We start from the raw sequence: 12305 nt of genomic DNA, 5'->3' as shown, positions 1-12305 counted from the left end.
GAAGGCATGAAATCAAATTTCTAGACTGCTGATTCTGTGACCTGAATTGTTAGCTAGTTCTTGAATTAATTTGTTAATTCAACAAATATTTTTTGAGTGCTTAGCATGTGCCAGACATTGTGCTAGATACCATGGATAGAGAGATTTAACTCTAAGTCACTGTCTTAAGTCACTTAAGATGCTAGTGGGAGAGGTAGACAAAGAAATAGAACATTGCAGAAGTCTACAAGAGTCTTATAGAAGTATGCACAGGCTTCTGTGGTATCTCAGAGGAGGGCTACCTAATCCAAACTGAGGCAGGTAGGTTTCATGGAAAATATTTAATAGTTTGGAGGTGATGTGATTTCTGAGCTAAATAAGTCTTATGAGCGGTGGCATTTCCAGGTGTTGGACATTGTAGATTCAAAGGCATAGCAATATGTGATAGTATGGCCTGTTTAGTTAACTAACGCCAAGTTGGGATACAGGGTAGAAGAGTGGTAAGATGTGGTACTGAAGAGGCAAGAATGTTGTATTAATGAGTCCTGTTACTACCTTAGATACCAAGAAATATGTTGTTCACAACTCTAAAGAATCTTAGACACTTGTAATCTTTTTTCCCTTAAAAAAGATTACAGTTTTAATAGAAATCTTGAGAGTAACTTTACATTTTCCGTAGTATTTCCCATGTAACTGCAAATCAATAGATGATTGGTGGCTGGGCGCGGTGGCTCACGCCTGTAATCCTAGCACTCTGGGAGGCCGAGGCAGGCAGATTGTTTGAGCTCAGGAGTTCGAGACCAGCCTGAGCAAGAGGGAGACTCCATCTCTGCTAAAAATAGAAATTATATGGACAGCTAAAAATATATATATAGAAAAAATTAGCTGGGCATGGTCGCGCATGCCTGTAGTCCCAGCTACTCGGGAGGCTGAGGCAGGAGGATTGCTTGAGCCCAGGAGTTTGAGGTTGCTGTGAGCTAGGTTGATGCCACGGCACTCTAGCCTGGGTAACAGAGTGAGACTCTGTCTCAAAGAAAAAAAAAAAAATAGATGATTGATAATTAGTGCCTCACTAATGTAGGGCAGAAACAATGATTAAACTTAAGCATGAACGACTGTTCTGCCTAATACACTTCTGCAGACTAACAAAAAGTTTACATTTAATTGAGTTACTTCTCCACCATTCCTTTTAGAATGCAAGTTTAGTTGTCTCAGGTTGAAATCGCTTTTAAAAGTCACAGCAAAAAGCATGCCAATAGTTGTTTATTGGGCATTGGTTTTAAAGTATGATTAGAAAATTCTGGATCAGAAATGATAAAAGATTTATAGATTCTGTCAATTGAAAAAGTGTCTAAGATTGGGAATAAATTGTACAAGTATGTTAATTGGACTAATTAATTAAGCTAATTCTCTTGCCCAAGATACTTACCTGGAGGGAGCTGGAGTGAACCACAGGGTTTAGAAAAGATTGGAAGAACATGTAATCAAGAGGATTTGCTACAAAGTTTGAAAAAAATATTTTATAGAGATAAATGTAATATGGGGTATTTGGAGAATCTTGGCAATTAAGTGGTTATAATAATATTTTATCTTATTTGTATATCTATTATTTTATCTATATTAAGTATTGTTTTGTGGCATTGGTGAGCCTTGTCTACATAAAATTCTAATAAATGGGGTACATAGATAAAATAGAACTAAAATCAGAGTTGAAAAAATTTTGCAATCTTCTGTACTTTACTTTTAGATGGGCCTTATTTATGTTGCATGTGAACTCAGTATATATTGTAAAATTCAATGTATATTGTACATTTAATTCTTCAGTGAAATCTGTGCTTCTGTGTGCTGAGAGATGTAATGACACGAAAAGGGTAATCATCAGTGTTCTTTCTTTTGAGGTTGAAAGTCTCTCTAAACGATATGAAGAAATTTATCTTAAAAACAAAGATGTAGATGCAAGATTATTTTTGGATCATGATAAAACTCTTCAGACTGATCCTATAGACAGGTATTGCACGCATGTTATATTTTTATTCATTGACACACTTTTGATGTACCTTCATGTATAGATAGGTTAAGTAGGTTTTTTATTTAACTTAGTGGCTTTTAAGTATCATTTATAACTTTCAAATGTCTTTACATGAAGGAAAGGTAAATAGTATTTTAAGCATATAATTTATTAACAAATTTAATATGAATTGTGTTCTATAACAATTACCTTTTTTTTCAGTTAGCTGATTATAATTTTTGAAATGTGCAGTAAAACAAAATGGTTGAAGTAATTAGTTTATTCAAGTAGTGATCTCTGTATTTGTCTATCCTTTCATCTCCTCTTGCCTGCCTGTTTCATTTTTGGAAAAAAAATTAATATAAAATTACATTCTCTTGGATTATCATGTAGAAACCTAAAATAAGAATGGTTGAGAGTAATTATAAAAATTTATGACTGATTGTAAATAAGGTTAATTTTGTGTCATTAGCATGAAATTTTTAAATAAGAAACTGAAAATACATGTAATTTAGAAATCAAACATAGTAAAATGTTTTTAATTTTATTTAAGTGAAAATAAAGTTTATAGAAGTTATAATGCATTGAAAAGACTGAGCTTTAATTTTTTTTTTTTTTTTTTTTTTGAGGCAGAGTCTCACTTTGTTGCCCAGGCTAGAGTGAGTGCCGTGGCATCAGCCTAGCTCACAGCAACCTCAAACTCCTGGGCTCAAGCAATCCTCCTGCCTCAGCCTCCCGAGTAGCTGGGACTACAGGCATGTGCCACCATGCCCAGCTAATTTTTTTTCCATATATATTTTTAGTTGACCAGACAATTTCTTTCTATTTTTAGTAGAGACTGGGTCTCACTCAGGCTGGTCTCGAACTCCTGACCTCGAGCGATCCACCCGGCTCGGCCTCCCAGAGTGCTAGGATTACAGGCGTGAGCCACCGTGCCCGGCCAGCTTTAATATTTTTAATACTGAACAACTTGATTAATAATACCACCAGGGAGAAAAGGTCTCACTTTCAATTTCAGAAAAATACTTAATGATTGGTGCACCTGTTTGCCATAAACATAATGGAAAGAGATCCACACTTAAAAACAATGGTGAAAAAAAATAAAATTTTATTTATTGAAGGAGCAGTTGGGTCATCTGCTTCCTATCGTGTCTATTATTGATTTACTATTTTATATGATATTATGAAGCAACAGAAGGTATTGCACTGATTTTTTGATGTATAAAGCACAAATTGAAAATTTTCAGTATGAATGACTTTGCTTATCATTATTTAGTTTTGAAACACAGAGAACACCACGAAAAAGTAACACTGATGAAGAGGTGAATGTGATTTCACCACACACTCCAGTTAGGTATGAAGTTTCCTGCTTTTGATTTTCATTCTAATTGTTTATTCAGTGCTCTATCGTGGTTCAAGTTTGCTCATTTGTTTCAGTATATATTCTTACATACATCCAACAAATATATATTAAGTTTTCTTTGTGTGCTGGGTATTTTACTAGTAGCTAAGGGTACAGTTATTAGATCTAGTTCTGACTGTCTTTAAGAAACATAACAACATAACCTAAAATGGGAATGTGTTTCATCTCAGTAAATAAAAAAGAGAAAAAAATGTATCACCATTTGATCTGTATACAACCTGGAAGGAGTAATTTTTATGTCTTTTTCCTCATTCCGTTACCACATCTAAATCTGTTATCAAGTCTTGCTGAATCTACCTCTAAAACATTTTTTGAGTCCATCTGTTTTTTTCTATTTCTACTGTCACCATCCTTGTGCAAGACATCTTTCTTTTTCTCTTGGATTTTTTGCAGTGGCCTACTAACTGATCTTGCTGCTTCTGCTTTCATCACTGTTCCTCTCTCCCCATCCTCAAATCTATTCTCCACAGACATCCCAGAATAATATCCTAGCACTGTAAATCAGATCATGTTCACCCTGCTGTTAAAACCCTCTGATCGTTTCCCATTGCAATTGGAATACAATGCAAATACCTTCACAGTGCCTACAACACCATTTATGATCTGGCTTCTGATGCCTCTCCAACCTCATCTTATTTTCTTGCTCACTCTGTGGTAGCCACACATTGAGTTTCGTTCAGTTTTTTGGACTCTCCAAGCTCTTTTGTACTTGAAAACCTCATGCTTGATATTCCCTCTTCTTGAAACTCTTCCTTCTTTTCTTTCCATGGATTATCAACTGCTACTCTTCATTCAGCACAAACATTGCTTTTTAAAAGATTCTTCTGTCTGAAGTATTTTCCTTCATTATTCTTTCTCAGAGCATCCTATTCTATTCCTTCATAGCGTGTATCACAGTTTATAATGATAAATTTATTACAATTTATAATGATAAAATTCAATTTTGTGTTTGGTTAACTTTTACTAATACCCACAATAACCTTTAAATTCCATGTCACATTGCCATAAATTTTTTGTTCACCATTTAATAATTAGGGCCTATCATAATGCTGGGTACATAGTGGGCAATCATTTTATTTCAGTATATTTGAAATGACTATATAGATGTATAAACAAATACATTGTCATGTAAGTATAGTAATAGGTGTAAGGACAAGTTAATGAGTTGACACAGAAGAGATTTTGTAAAACGATTTCTGAACTGTATTTTGAAACATGTAAGGGTTTGTGACATAGGGCAAGGATTTTAGGGAGTGAGAACAGCGTGTGCAAAGAGAAGGAAGTCTGAAATAGTGTAGTATGTCTGGGGAACTATTTGCAGCTCTGTGTTGACTAACTGTAAAATGAGAGGATGAAATAGCAGGAGAGGAGGGTAGGTACTGAACACAAAGGGCCTTTTATTGCCATAGTTACCAATTTGAACTGTAGCATGTGCATGATACAGCCTGTGCTGTAAGTGGGTGTTAAGCAGGAGTAAGGATAAAATCAGACTTGATTTTTACAAGTTTATTTGGTAGTATTTAATAGTTTCTGAGGAGATGGACTTAAGAGGACAAGGGAAGATGAGAAATAGACTTGTTAATCTGTCTCAGTGGTTTTTAACCAGGGATACAAATTAGAATAATCTGAGGTATTTTTTCAAAGTACACATGTCTAAGCCTTACTACCACAGACATAGTGAAAATCTCTGTACTGGTCTACTTTGGTAGTTCAGTTGAGAGATTTTGAAGATCTGAACCAATAGAGTGGCAGTGGGAATGAAGGAACAGAAACAGGTTTGATAAATATTTGATGAATTCATATTTAGAGCATTGTTCTTGAGGCATTTATGAAGAAGATGTCTAATAAACAGTAGGATATAAGGATCTTAAAGATTTGGGAATCATTGGGGGAGTTAAAAAACCATAAAAATAAATGAGATTGCCTGAAGTGAGGGTGTTTAATAGCAAGAATGGGTGGCTAAGGGCTGAACTCTAAAGAATATTAGCATTTGCCAAGTGTGGGGTGGCTCACGTCTATAATCCTAGCATTTTGGGAGGCCCAGGCAGGAGGATCACTTGAGGTCAGGAATCTGAGACCAGCCTGAGCAAAAGCAAGACCCTGTCTCTACCAAATATAGAAAAATTAGCTGGGTGTGGTGGCACACACCTGTCGTCCCAGCGTGGGAGGCTGAGGCAGGAGGATCACTTGAGCCCAAGAGTTTGAGGTTGCAGTGAGCTATGATGATGTTACCGCACTCTAGCCTGTGTGACAGAGTGAGACCCTGTCTCAAAATAAAACAAAATAAAACTGGCATTTAAATACTTGATAGAAGTTAGATTCTAGAGAATGAGAAAGTGTGGATGGGGAGCCCAGCAAGTGAAGCCAAGAAAGCCAAGAGAGGGAGGGAGTTTCTGGAAAGAGTAAGTGTTCAAGAATCACAAATGCTTCAAGGAAGTCAAGTATCAGAACAAATACGAACGGTCTTTTGGTTTTAGCAGTTGGTCATTGTGGCTTTAGTTATTGTAGCTTAAATATGATTAGTGGGCATAGAAGTGTATGGAAGCCACAGGGCGACATATTTGAAAGGTGCGGAAGTGTAGATAACAGTTTAGAGAGGCTTGGCCGAGAACAATGAGCATGTTTTACTAAATATTTAAGGACCCTTTCAGCCCTAAACATTCCACAATTCTTTACATCATTAAACAGTGTCTCAAATGTACTGCTACTCCAGAATTGTAAATTAATATTTACTATACACATAAATACATACACATAAAATTGTGAAATTAAAGAGATTTTTAAGAGATTGACCTAATTTTATCTTATAACAATGGTGACTTTTAAAATTATCCAGGACCTTTGTATCCTTTCTTCTTGAAGATCTCCATAAAGGAGAATCATTTGATTCTTTACTTGATTTACTAAATATCTTATTGTAATTATTTAAAAGTGTTTAATATTTAATTATAATAATGTTTTCTTCAAAGAATACCATTTTGATGCCAGTTTATATATTTTTCTCCTAAGAATAATGTCATTAGTTTGGCCAATTCATGTTTTTATTGATACATAGTTTTATTAGTAAATAAGTACATTCATTCTATAATTATAAGATTACTAATTGTGAATACACATTTTCTTAAAGATTGAAGTAAAATGTAATTCCTTGTAAACCACATGTATTTAACTTGGGAAATAAATGCGTTTCATTTTTTCTTTTTCCTTCATTGCCTAACAATTTTCTCTCTTTTTTTTTTCCTTTAGGACTGTTATGAATACTATCCAACAGTTAATGGTGATTTTAAATTCATCAAGTGATCAACCATCAGAAAATCTGATTTCCTATTTTAATGTAAGTCATGTATGAAACATTATGATATCTTGGAAAAGAAATTTGAAATTGGAAGTTAAAGTACTGAGTACTGTTTAAAACACTTATCTCTCATAAAACATGTAGTTAGCCATTATCTTTTCTTGCTTCTCCGCCCCCCTTTATTTATTTATTTTTCTTTTGCAAGTGCACATCTTGGCAACACTGATTTCTTTTAACATTTAACAGGTCAGTTATGGATTTCAGGGAATTCATCTTGCTAGATTCTCGATGTGTGCCATTCACTGCCTGTAGGCCGTTGACCCAGTTTTCTGTTATGGCTCAAATGAAGCTAGTGTGCTGTTGTATAAATATTTTACTAACCACAACCATCCAACTAAAAAAGATAACAGGACAGCTTTAAACCAAAGACCATGTTTAAAACAATAAAAAATTATGTTTAATACACTCTCATATCATGAAAAGTTTCGTTTAGCAATGGTATAATTTTTAACTTCTAGGAAATCTGTGAATGAAAAGTTCTTTTTTAATTTTAAGAGAGTGTTTATAGTCTCATATTGGAGACATGAATGTGATGAATACAGTGAATACCAAAGAAAAATCTTAATACTTACAAAAGAAATCAAATGTAACTGGTAAAATAACCATCTCATGGATAATCTTTTGGTAAAGTGCCATTTTCATTGCACTTTAAGAAAATAAAGATTTTCTTGCTTTCTTAACCCTTCAAATTAGGCATTATTAGTAGTATGGTTTAATTTATATGGTATTATTTTTAGATTTTCTTATGGTTACCATTTGCCTTGCTCACCATTCTTCCTTACAACTTAGACCTCACTTCTGAGATCACTTTTTTCTTCAGATTATCTTTTAATAATTCCTTTAGTGAGATTAGTTTGTGATGAACTTAGAAGGTTTTATTTTTTGGTCTGAAAATACCTTTACCCTTAATTTTTGTGAGATAGCTTAGCTGGATCTTCAAGTCTAGGTCCTACTTTCTCTTACAAGATTGAAGATATTATTTTACTACTTTGAAGATGTAACTTTGCTATTTCCTGGTTCCCATTTTTGCTAATTAAGAAGTCTGTCAATCTAACCAGGTTCCTTTATAGTTAATCTATCTTTTCTGTCTGGCTGCTTTGGATATGATGTTAGATATGAATTAACAGTACTCAATACAGTCTTTTTCATCCTATATTTAACCATCTTAATTTATAATCTTGTCAGGCCCTATGCGCATTGTAGTTTGCAACTCCTGATAGACCCTGAGTGTGATACCTGAAGGCCCCTGCTACATTCCCTCCCCTAAAAAAAAGGGAGAAAGAGATTGAAAACTAGCATGTATATTGTGTGCTTGCTCTTTCACTCCTTATTTAAACTCAGATGAGATTTGGGACCCACTGAAATGCTCATCCATGGAAATTGGGTATAAAGCTAGGAAACTTATTAAAATTTGATTTATTGCAGTAACTGTGCTTTTTGTAATTGTTATTCATTACCATAACCTGCCTGAGATTTTGTCAAAATCTGTTGTCATCTCTTGCTATATTCCCCCCAGGAATTAGCAGAGTAATTTCTGTCATTATATACATAATTGTGTTGGTTCAGAACTGATTTTGTTCGTCCAACTTGCATAAAGTTGCTTTTGTTTATGGGTTATCTGTAGCTCAGGGAATATTTGCCAAAATGTATCTATCCAATTACTTACAACTTTTACCAAGGGATAACAGAAGTTAAAAGAAAGATAATCTCTCTCTTCTCAAACAAATATGATTTTGAATACATCTTCTAATATTTGAAGTATGTAGGAGCTCTTTTTTATTTTGAATTACCTTAGTTGGGCAGAAAATTGTGCCTCAGAGACATTTTCTGGAGCTCAATTTAAAGCTTAACTTTTAAGGAAGCTTGATAGCTTAACTTCAAAATTTTATGTAGATGAAAAATTAAGCATGTCTTAAAGGTCATTATGTTTTTTCTTGATTTTACTTCTTTAATAGTTCAAGTTTCTTCATTTTTAAGATTAATGCCATCTTCTCAATATGTAAAATCTTAGAAGCTGTGGACATTTTAATGGATGTTTTGGCAACAATGAGTTCATGGAAGGAAATCCTTCTTTGTTATATGTTTCTAAGATTTGTATGCCAATTTCTTCAGGAATATATAATTACTGATATTCTGGAATGTAAAATTTTTGAATGACAACGTGCACCTTACGAAGAAAATTATAATTAATTTTAGAAAGTTTATTTTCTAATGTATAATATCTTGAAAGTATTTGATCTACAAAGGTTATAAGAAATAACCCTTTTTATAGCTGATGAGAAGCATATTTGTGATATATTTCTAATATATATCACAATATGAATTATAGAATATTATAATACATTATGTGTTTCAATACATCATCTTGTGATTTGTTTTAATTATTAAAGTTGATGTAGCCCCGTCCCAAATGTTACATGTATTGGAACTTCTTTTGTAACTATTTCCCTATCTTGTATTTCTGAAAATGTAGTTAAATAGTTTAGCTAATTGTTAACTCTTTCCAGCACAGTTTTAAAGTAGAATATGATACCAAGTTTAAATCTTAGTTTTACTTCTTCATTTGATTCTTTTTGGGTAACATACATCCCAATATAACTCTTAATTGAAGATAGTTTATGAGAACATATGAGGCTCTTTTTGATGTATGGAAGGGCTAACACAGCTGCTCTTCCCTAGCTTGGTGGATGAAAATTTAGATACTAGGGCTTTTTAGTTGTACTCTAGTATTTTTTGGTCATTAACATCCAATGAAGTTCTATTTTTTGCTTATTTTCAGTAGTTGTGTCTACGTAGTTATTGTGGCAATGTTTCCACATTTTTATAATTGTTGAAAGTTAAAAGTCATATGTTATGGAACAGAAAAATGTTAATTCTGATTAAACAATATCCTCAACATTGATTTCTGTTTATACCTCTTAAAGAACTGCACAGTGAATCCAAAAGAAAGTATCCTGAAAAGAGTGAAGGATGTTGGATATATTTTTAAAGAGAAATTTGCCAAAGCCGTGGGACAGGGATGTGTTGAAATTGGATCACAGGTAACTTGAGTTCATTTTGATTAGTGCTAGTATATAGTAATAACTTTAAAGACAGCATCTGTCCAGATTATGTAAATACTGTAATAGTATTTGTCCAATAGTATAAAATACTGGTAGATACTATATTCCGGCTGCCTACGTATGCTGCTATTTATAGGAAACTTTATGGGAAACCACCCCTCACTCCGTTACAAAAAAATAAGTATACATGCCAAATGTAGAAATTTTAGAAAATATTAGCAAGAAAAACAATCAGAATCTTTGATATTATTAAATTTTTGATGTATATGCTTTGACTTCTACATGTGTGACTATTCATGTATACATATGTGAATGGGGTAATATTATACATGCCATTTCTCAGTAATCTTATTGAGTGATAGTGTTATTTCAGAAAATCTAAAGCTAATATATTGGTTGAGAGTATGGGCTGGGGAGTTACAGCCCTGGGTTTATATCTGGTTTTACCCTTGAGCTGTGTTGATCTTGGCTGTGTCATTTAACTTCTCTGAGATTCAGGTTCTGTATTTGCTCTGCTTTGTTGTGTGGCATTAACGAGGGCAATATATAAAAATATGTTTGAAAACTATAATCCACTATACACATTTATTTCAGTGTAGTGAGGTTATATTTTGATGCCATCAGTGATTTAAACATCTATATTTAACAGTTCTTTTTGGTTGTACAGTCATGTATTATTTAATAACAGGATATGTTCTGAGATATGCGTTTTTTGTTAGGCAATTTTGTTACTGTGTGAACACTGTAGAGTGTACCTACACAAACCTATATTGTATAGCTGTGTGGAAAACCACACAAACTCAAAGGGCTTTTTCCTATTCTTTCACTCAACAACAACCACCAACACAGAAGACTTCTGTGACCCCAAAATATGTGTGGACTTCTCCCCATCAGCAAGCAAATAATCAGTTCTGCTGTGGATACCGGCTGGGTGTCCTCCAATTCAATTTTGACACTTTCTACCTGAAGATATCAGCAGATCCCACAGGTTGAGGACTCAGTCTCTAAGACACCAGTGGCAAGTCCTTGTCTCCAGAAGTTCTGACCAACCAGCTTCAAGTTGGGGTTCCCATGACCTCCTCTTTAGGTTTAATTAATTTGCTAGAGCAGCTCACAGAACTCGAAAACACATTTATTGATTTATTATGGAGGATAAAGAGATGAAGAGATATATAGGGTCAGGTCCGGAAGGGTCCTGAGCACAAGAGCTTCTGCCCTGTTGGGTTGGTATGCACTACCCTTCCCACATATGGATGAATTCTTGTTCACCTTCCTGTAAGCCTCTGTATGTTCAGCTATTGAGAAGCTCTCAGAACCCTGTTCTTTTGGGATTTTATGGAGGCTTCATTACATAAACATGATTGATTAAACCATTGGCTTCATTATATAGGCATGATTGATCCAACCATTGGCTATGGGTAATTAACTTATCTTTTGGTTCCCTCTCCCCTTCCTGGAGTTAGGGGGTAGAGTTGAAAGTCCCAGCCCTCTAATCATGCTTTGGTCTTTCTGGTGACCAGCCCCCATCCTGAAGTTACCTAGGGGCTGCCAGCCATCAGTCAACTCATTAGCATACAAAATAAACTTACCACTTTGGAGTGTGCAAGGATTTTAGGAATTATATGCCAGGAAACAGGGTGGAAAACCAAATATACATTTTACAATATTGCAATAGCCTACTACACATCTAGGCTATATGGTATACCGTATTTATTTCTCCTTGGCTACAAACCTGTACAGCGTGTTACTATACTGAACACTGTAGATGATGGTAACACAGTGCTAAGTATATGTGTATCTAAACAGAGAAAAGCTACTATAAAAATATAGTGTGAGAGATTTAAAAAATGGTACACTTGTATGAGGTATTTACTATGAATGGAGCTTGTGGAACTGGAAGTTGCTTTGGATTAGTTGTTGAGTAAGTGGTGAATGAATGTGAAGGCTCAAGACATTACTGTACATGTAAACTTTATAAACACTACACTTAGGCTATATTAAACTTATTTAAAAATTTTTTCTTCAACAGTACATTAACCTTAGCTTACTGTAATTTTTTTACTTTATAAGTTTAAAATTTTTTTCAAACTTTTTGACTCTTTTGTAATAACACTTGACTTAAAACACAAACACGTCATACAGCTGAACAAAAATATTCTCTTTATAATCATTCTATAAGCTTTTTTCTATTTTTTAAATTTATTTTACTTTTTAAGTGTTTTTGCATGCACATACACACTATCCTAGATCTACACAAGGTCAGGATCATCAATATCACTTTGTCACCTCTACATCTTGTCCCACTAGAAGGTCTCCAGCGGCACTGACATTCACAGAGCTGTGTCGGTGCCTATGATAACAGTGCCTTCTGGGATGCTTCCTCAAGGACCTGCCTGAGGGTGTTTTACAGTTAACTTTTTTTTTTATGTGTAGAAGAAATAAACTCTAAAATAATGATAAAAAGTATGGTATAGTAAA

At 34.1% G+C, this 12305-nt stretch overlaps 1 protein-coding gene across 2 annotated transcripts in view; it reads left to right on the top strand.

The window, feature by feature from the left end:
- Window positions 1–12305, top strand: part of RB1 (RB transcriptional corepressor 1) — a 126374-nt gene that overhangs the window by 38923 nt on the left and 75146 nt on the right. For both annotated transcript variants that reach the window (XM_045567435.1, XM_045567436.1), the window contains exons 10-13: window positions 1878–1987; window positions 3264–3341; window positions 6657–6744; window positions 9690–9806. In XM_045567435.1, the coding sequence (XP_045423391.1) occupies window positions 1878–1987; window positions 3264–3341; window positions 6657–6744; window positions 9690–9806 (393 nt within the window). The remainder of the gene's footprint in view (window positions 1–1877; window positions 1988–3263; window positions 3342–6656; window positions 6745–9689; window positions 9807–12305) is intronic.

Source organism: Lemur catta, chromosome 13 (genome assembly GCF_020740605.2).
Source record: "Lemur catta isolate mLemCat1 chromosome 13, mLemCat1.pri, whole genome shotgun sequence".
Classification (NCBI taxonomy): domain Eukaryota; kingdom Metazoa; phylum Chordata; class Mammalia; order Primates; family Lemuridae; genus Lemur; species Lemur catta.
The sequence above is the reverse complement of the archived record's forward strand: the minus strand, read 5'-3'. Positions and strand labels throughout refer to the sequence as shown.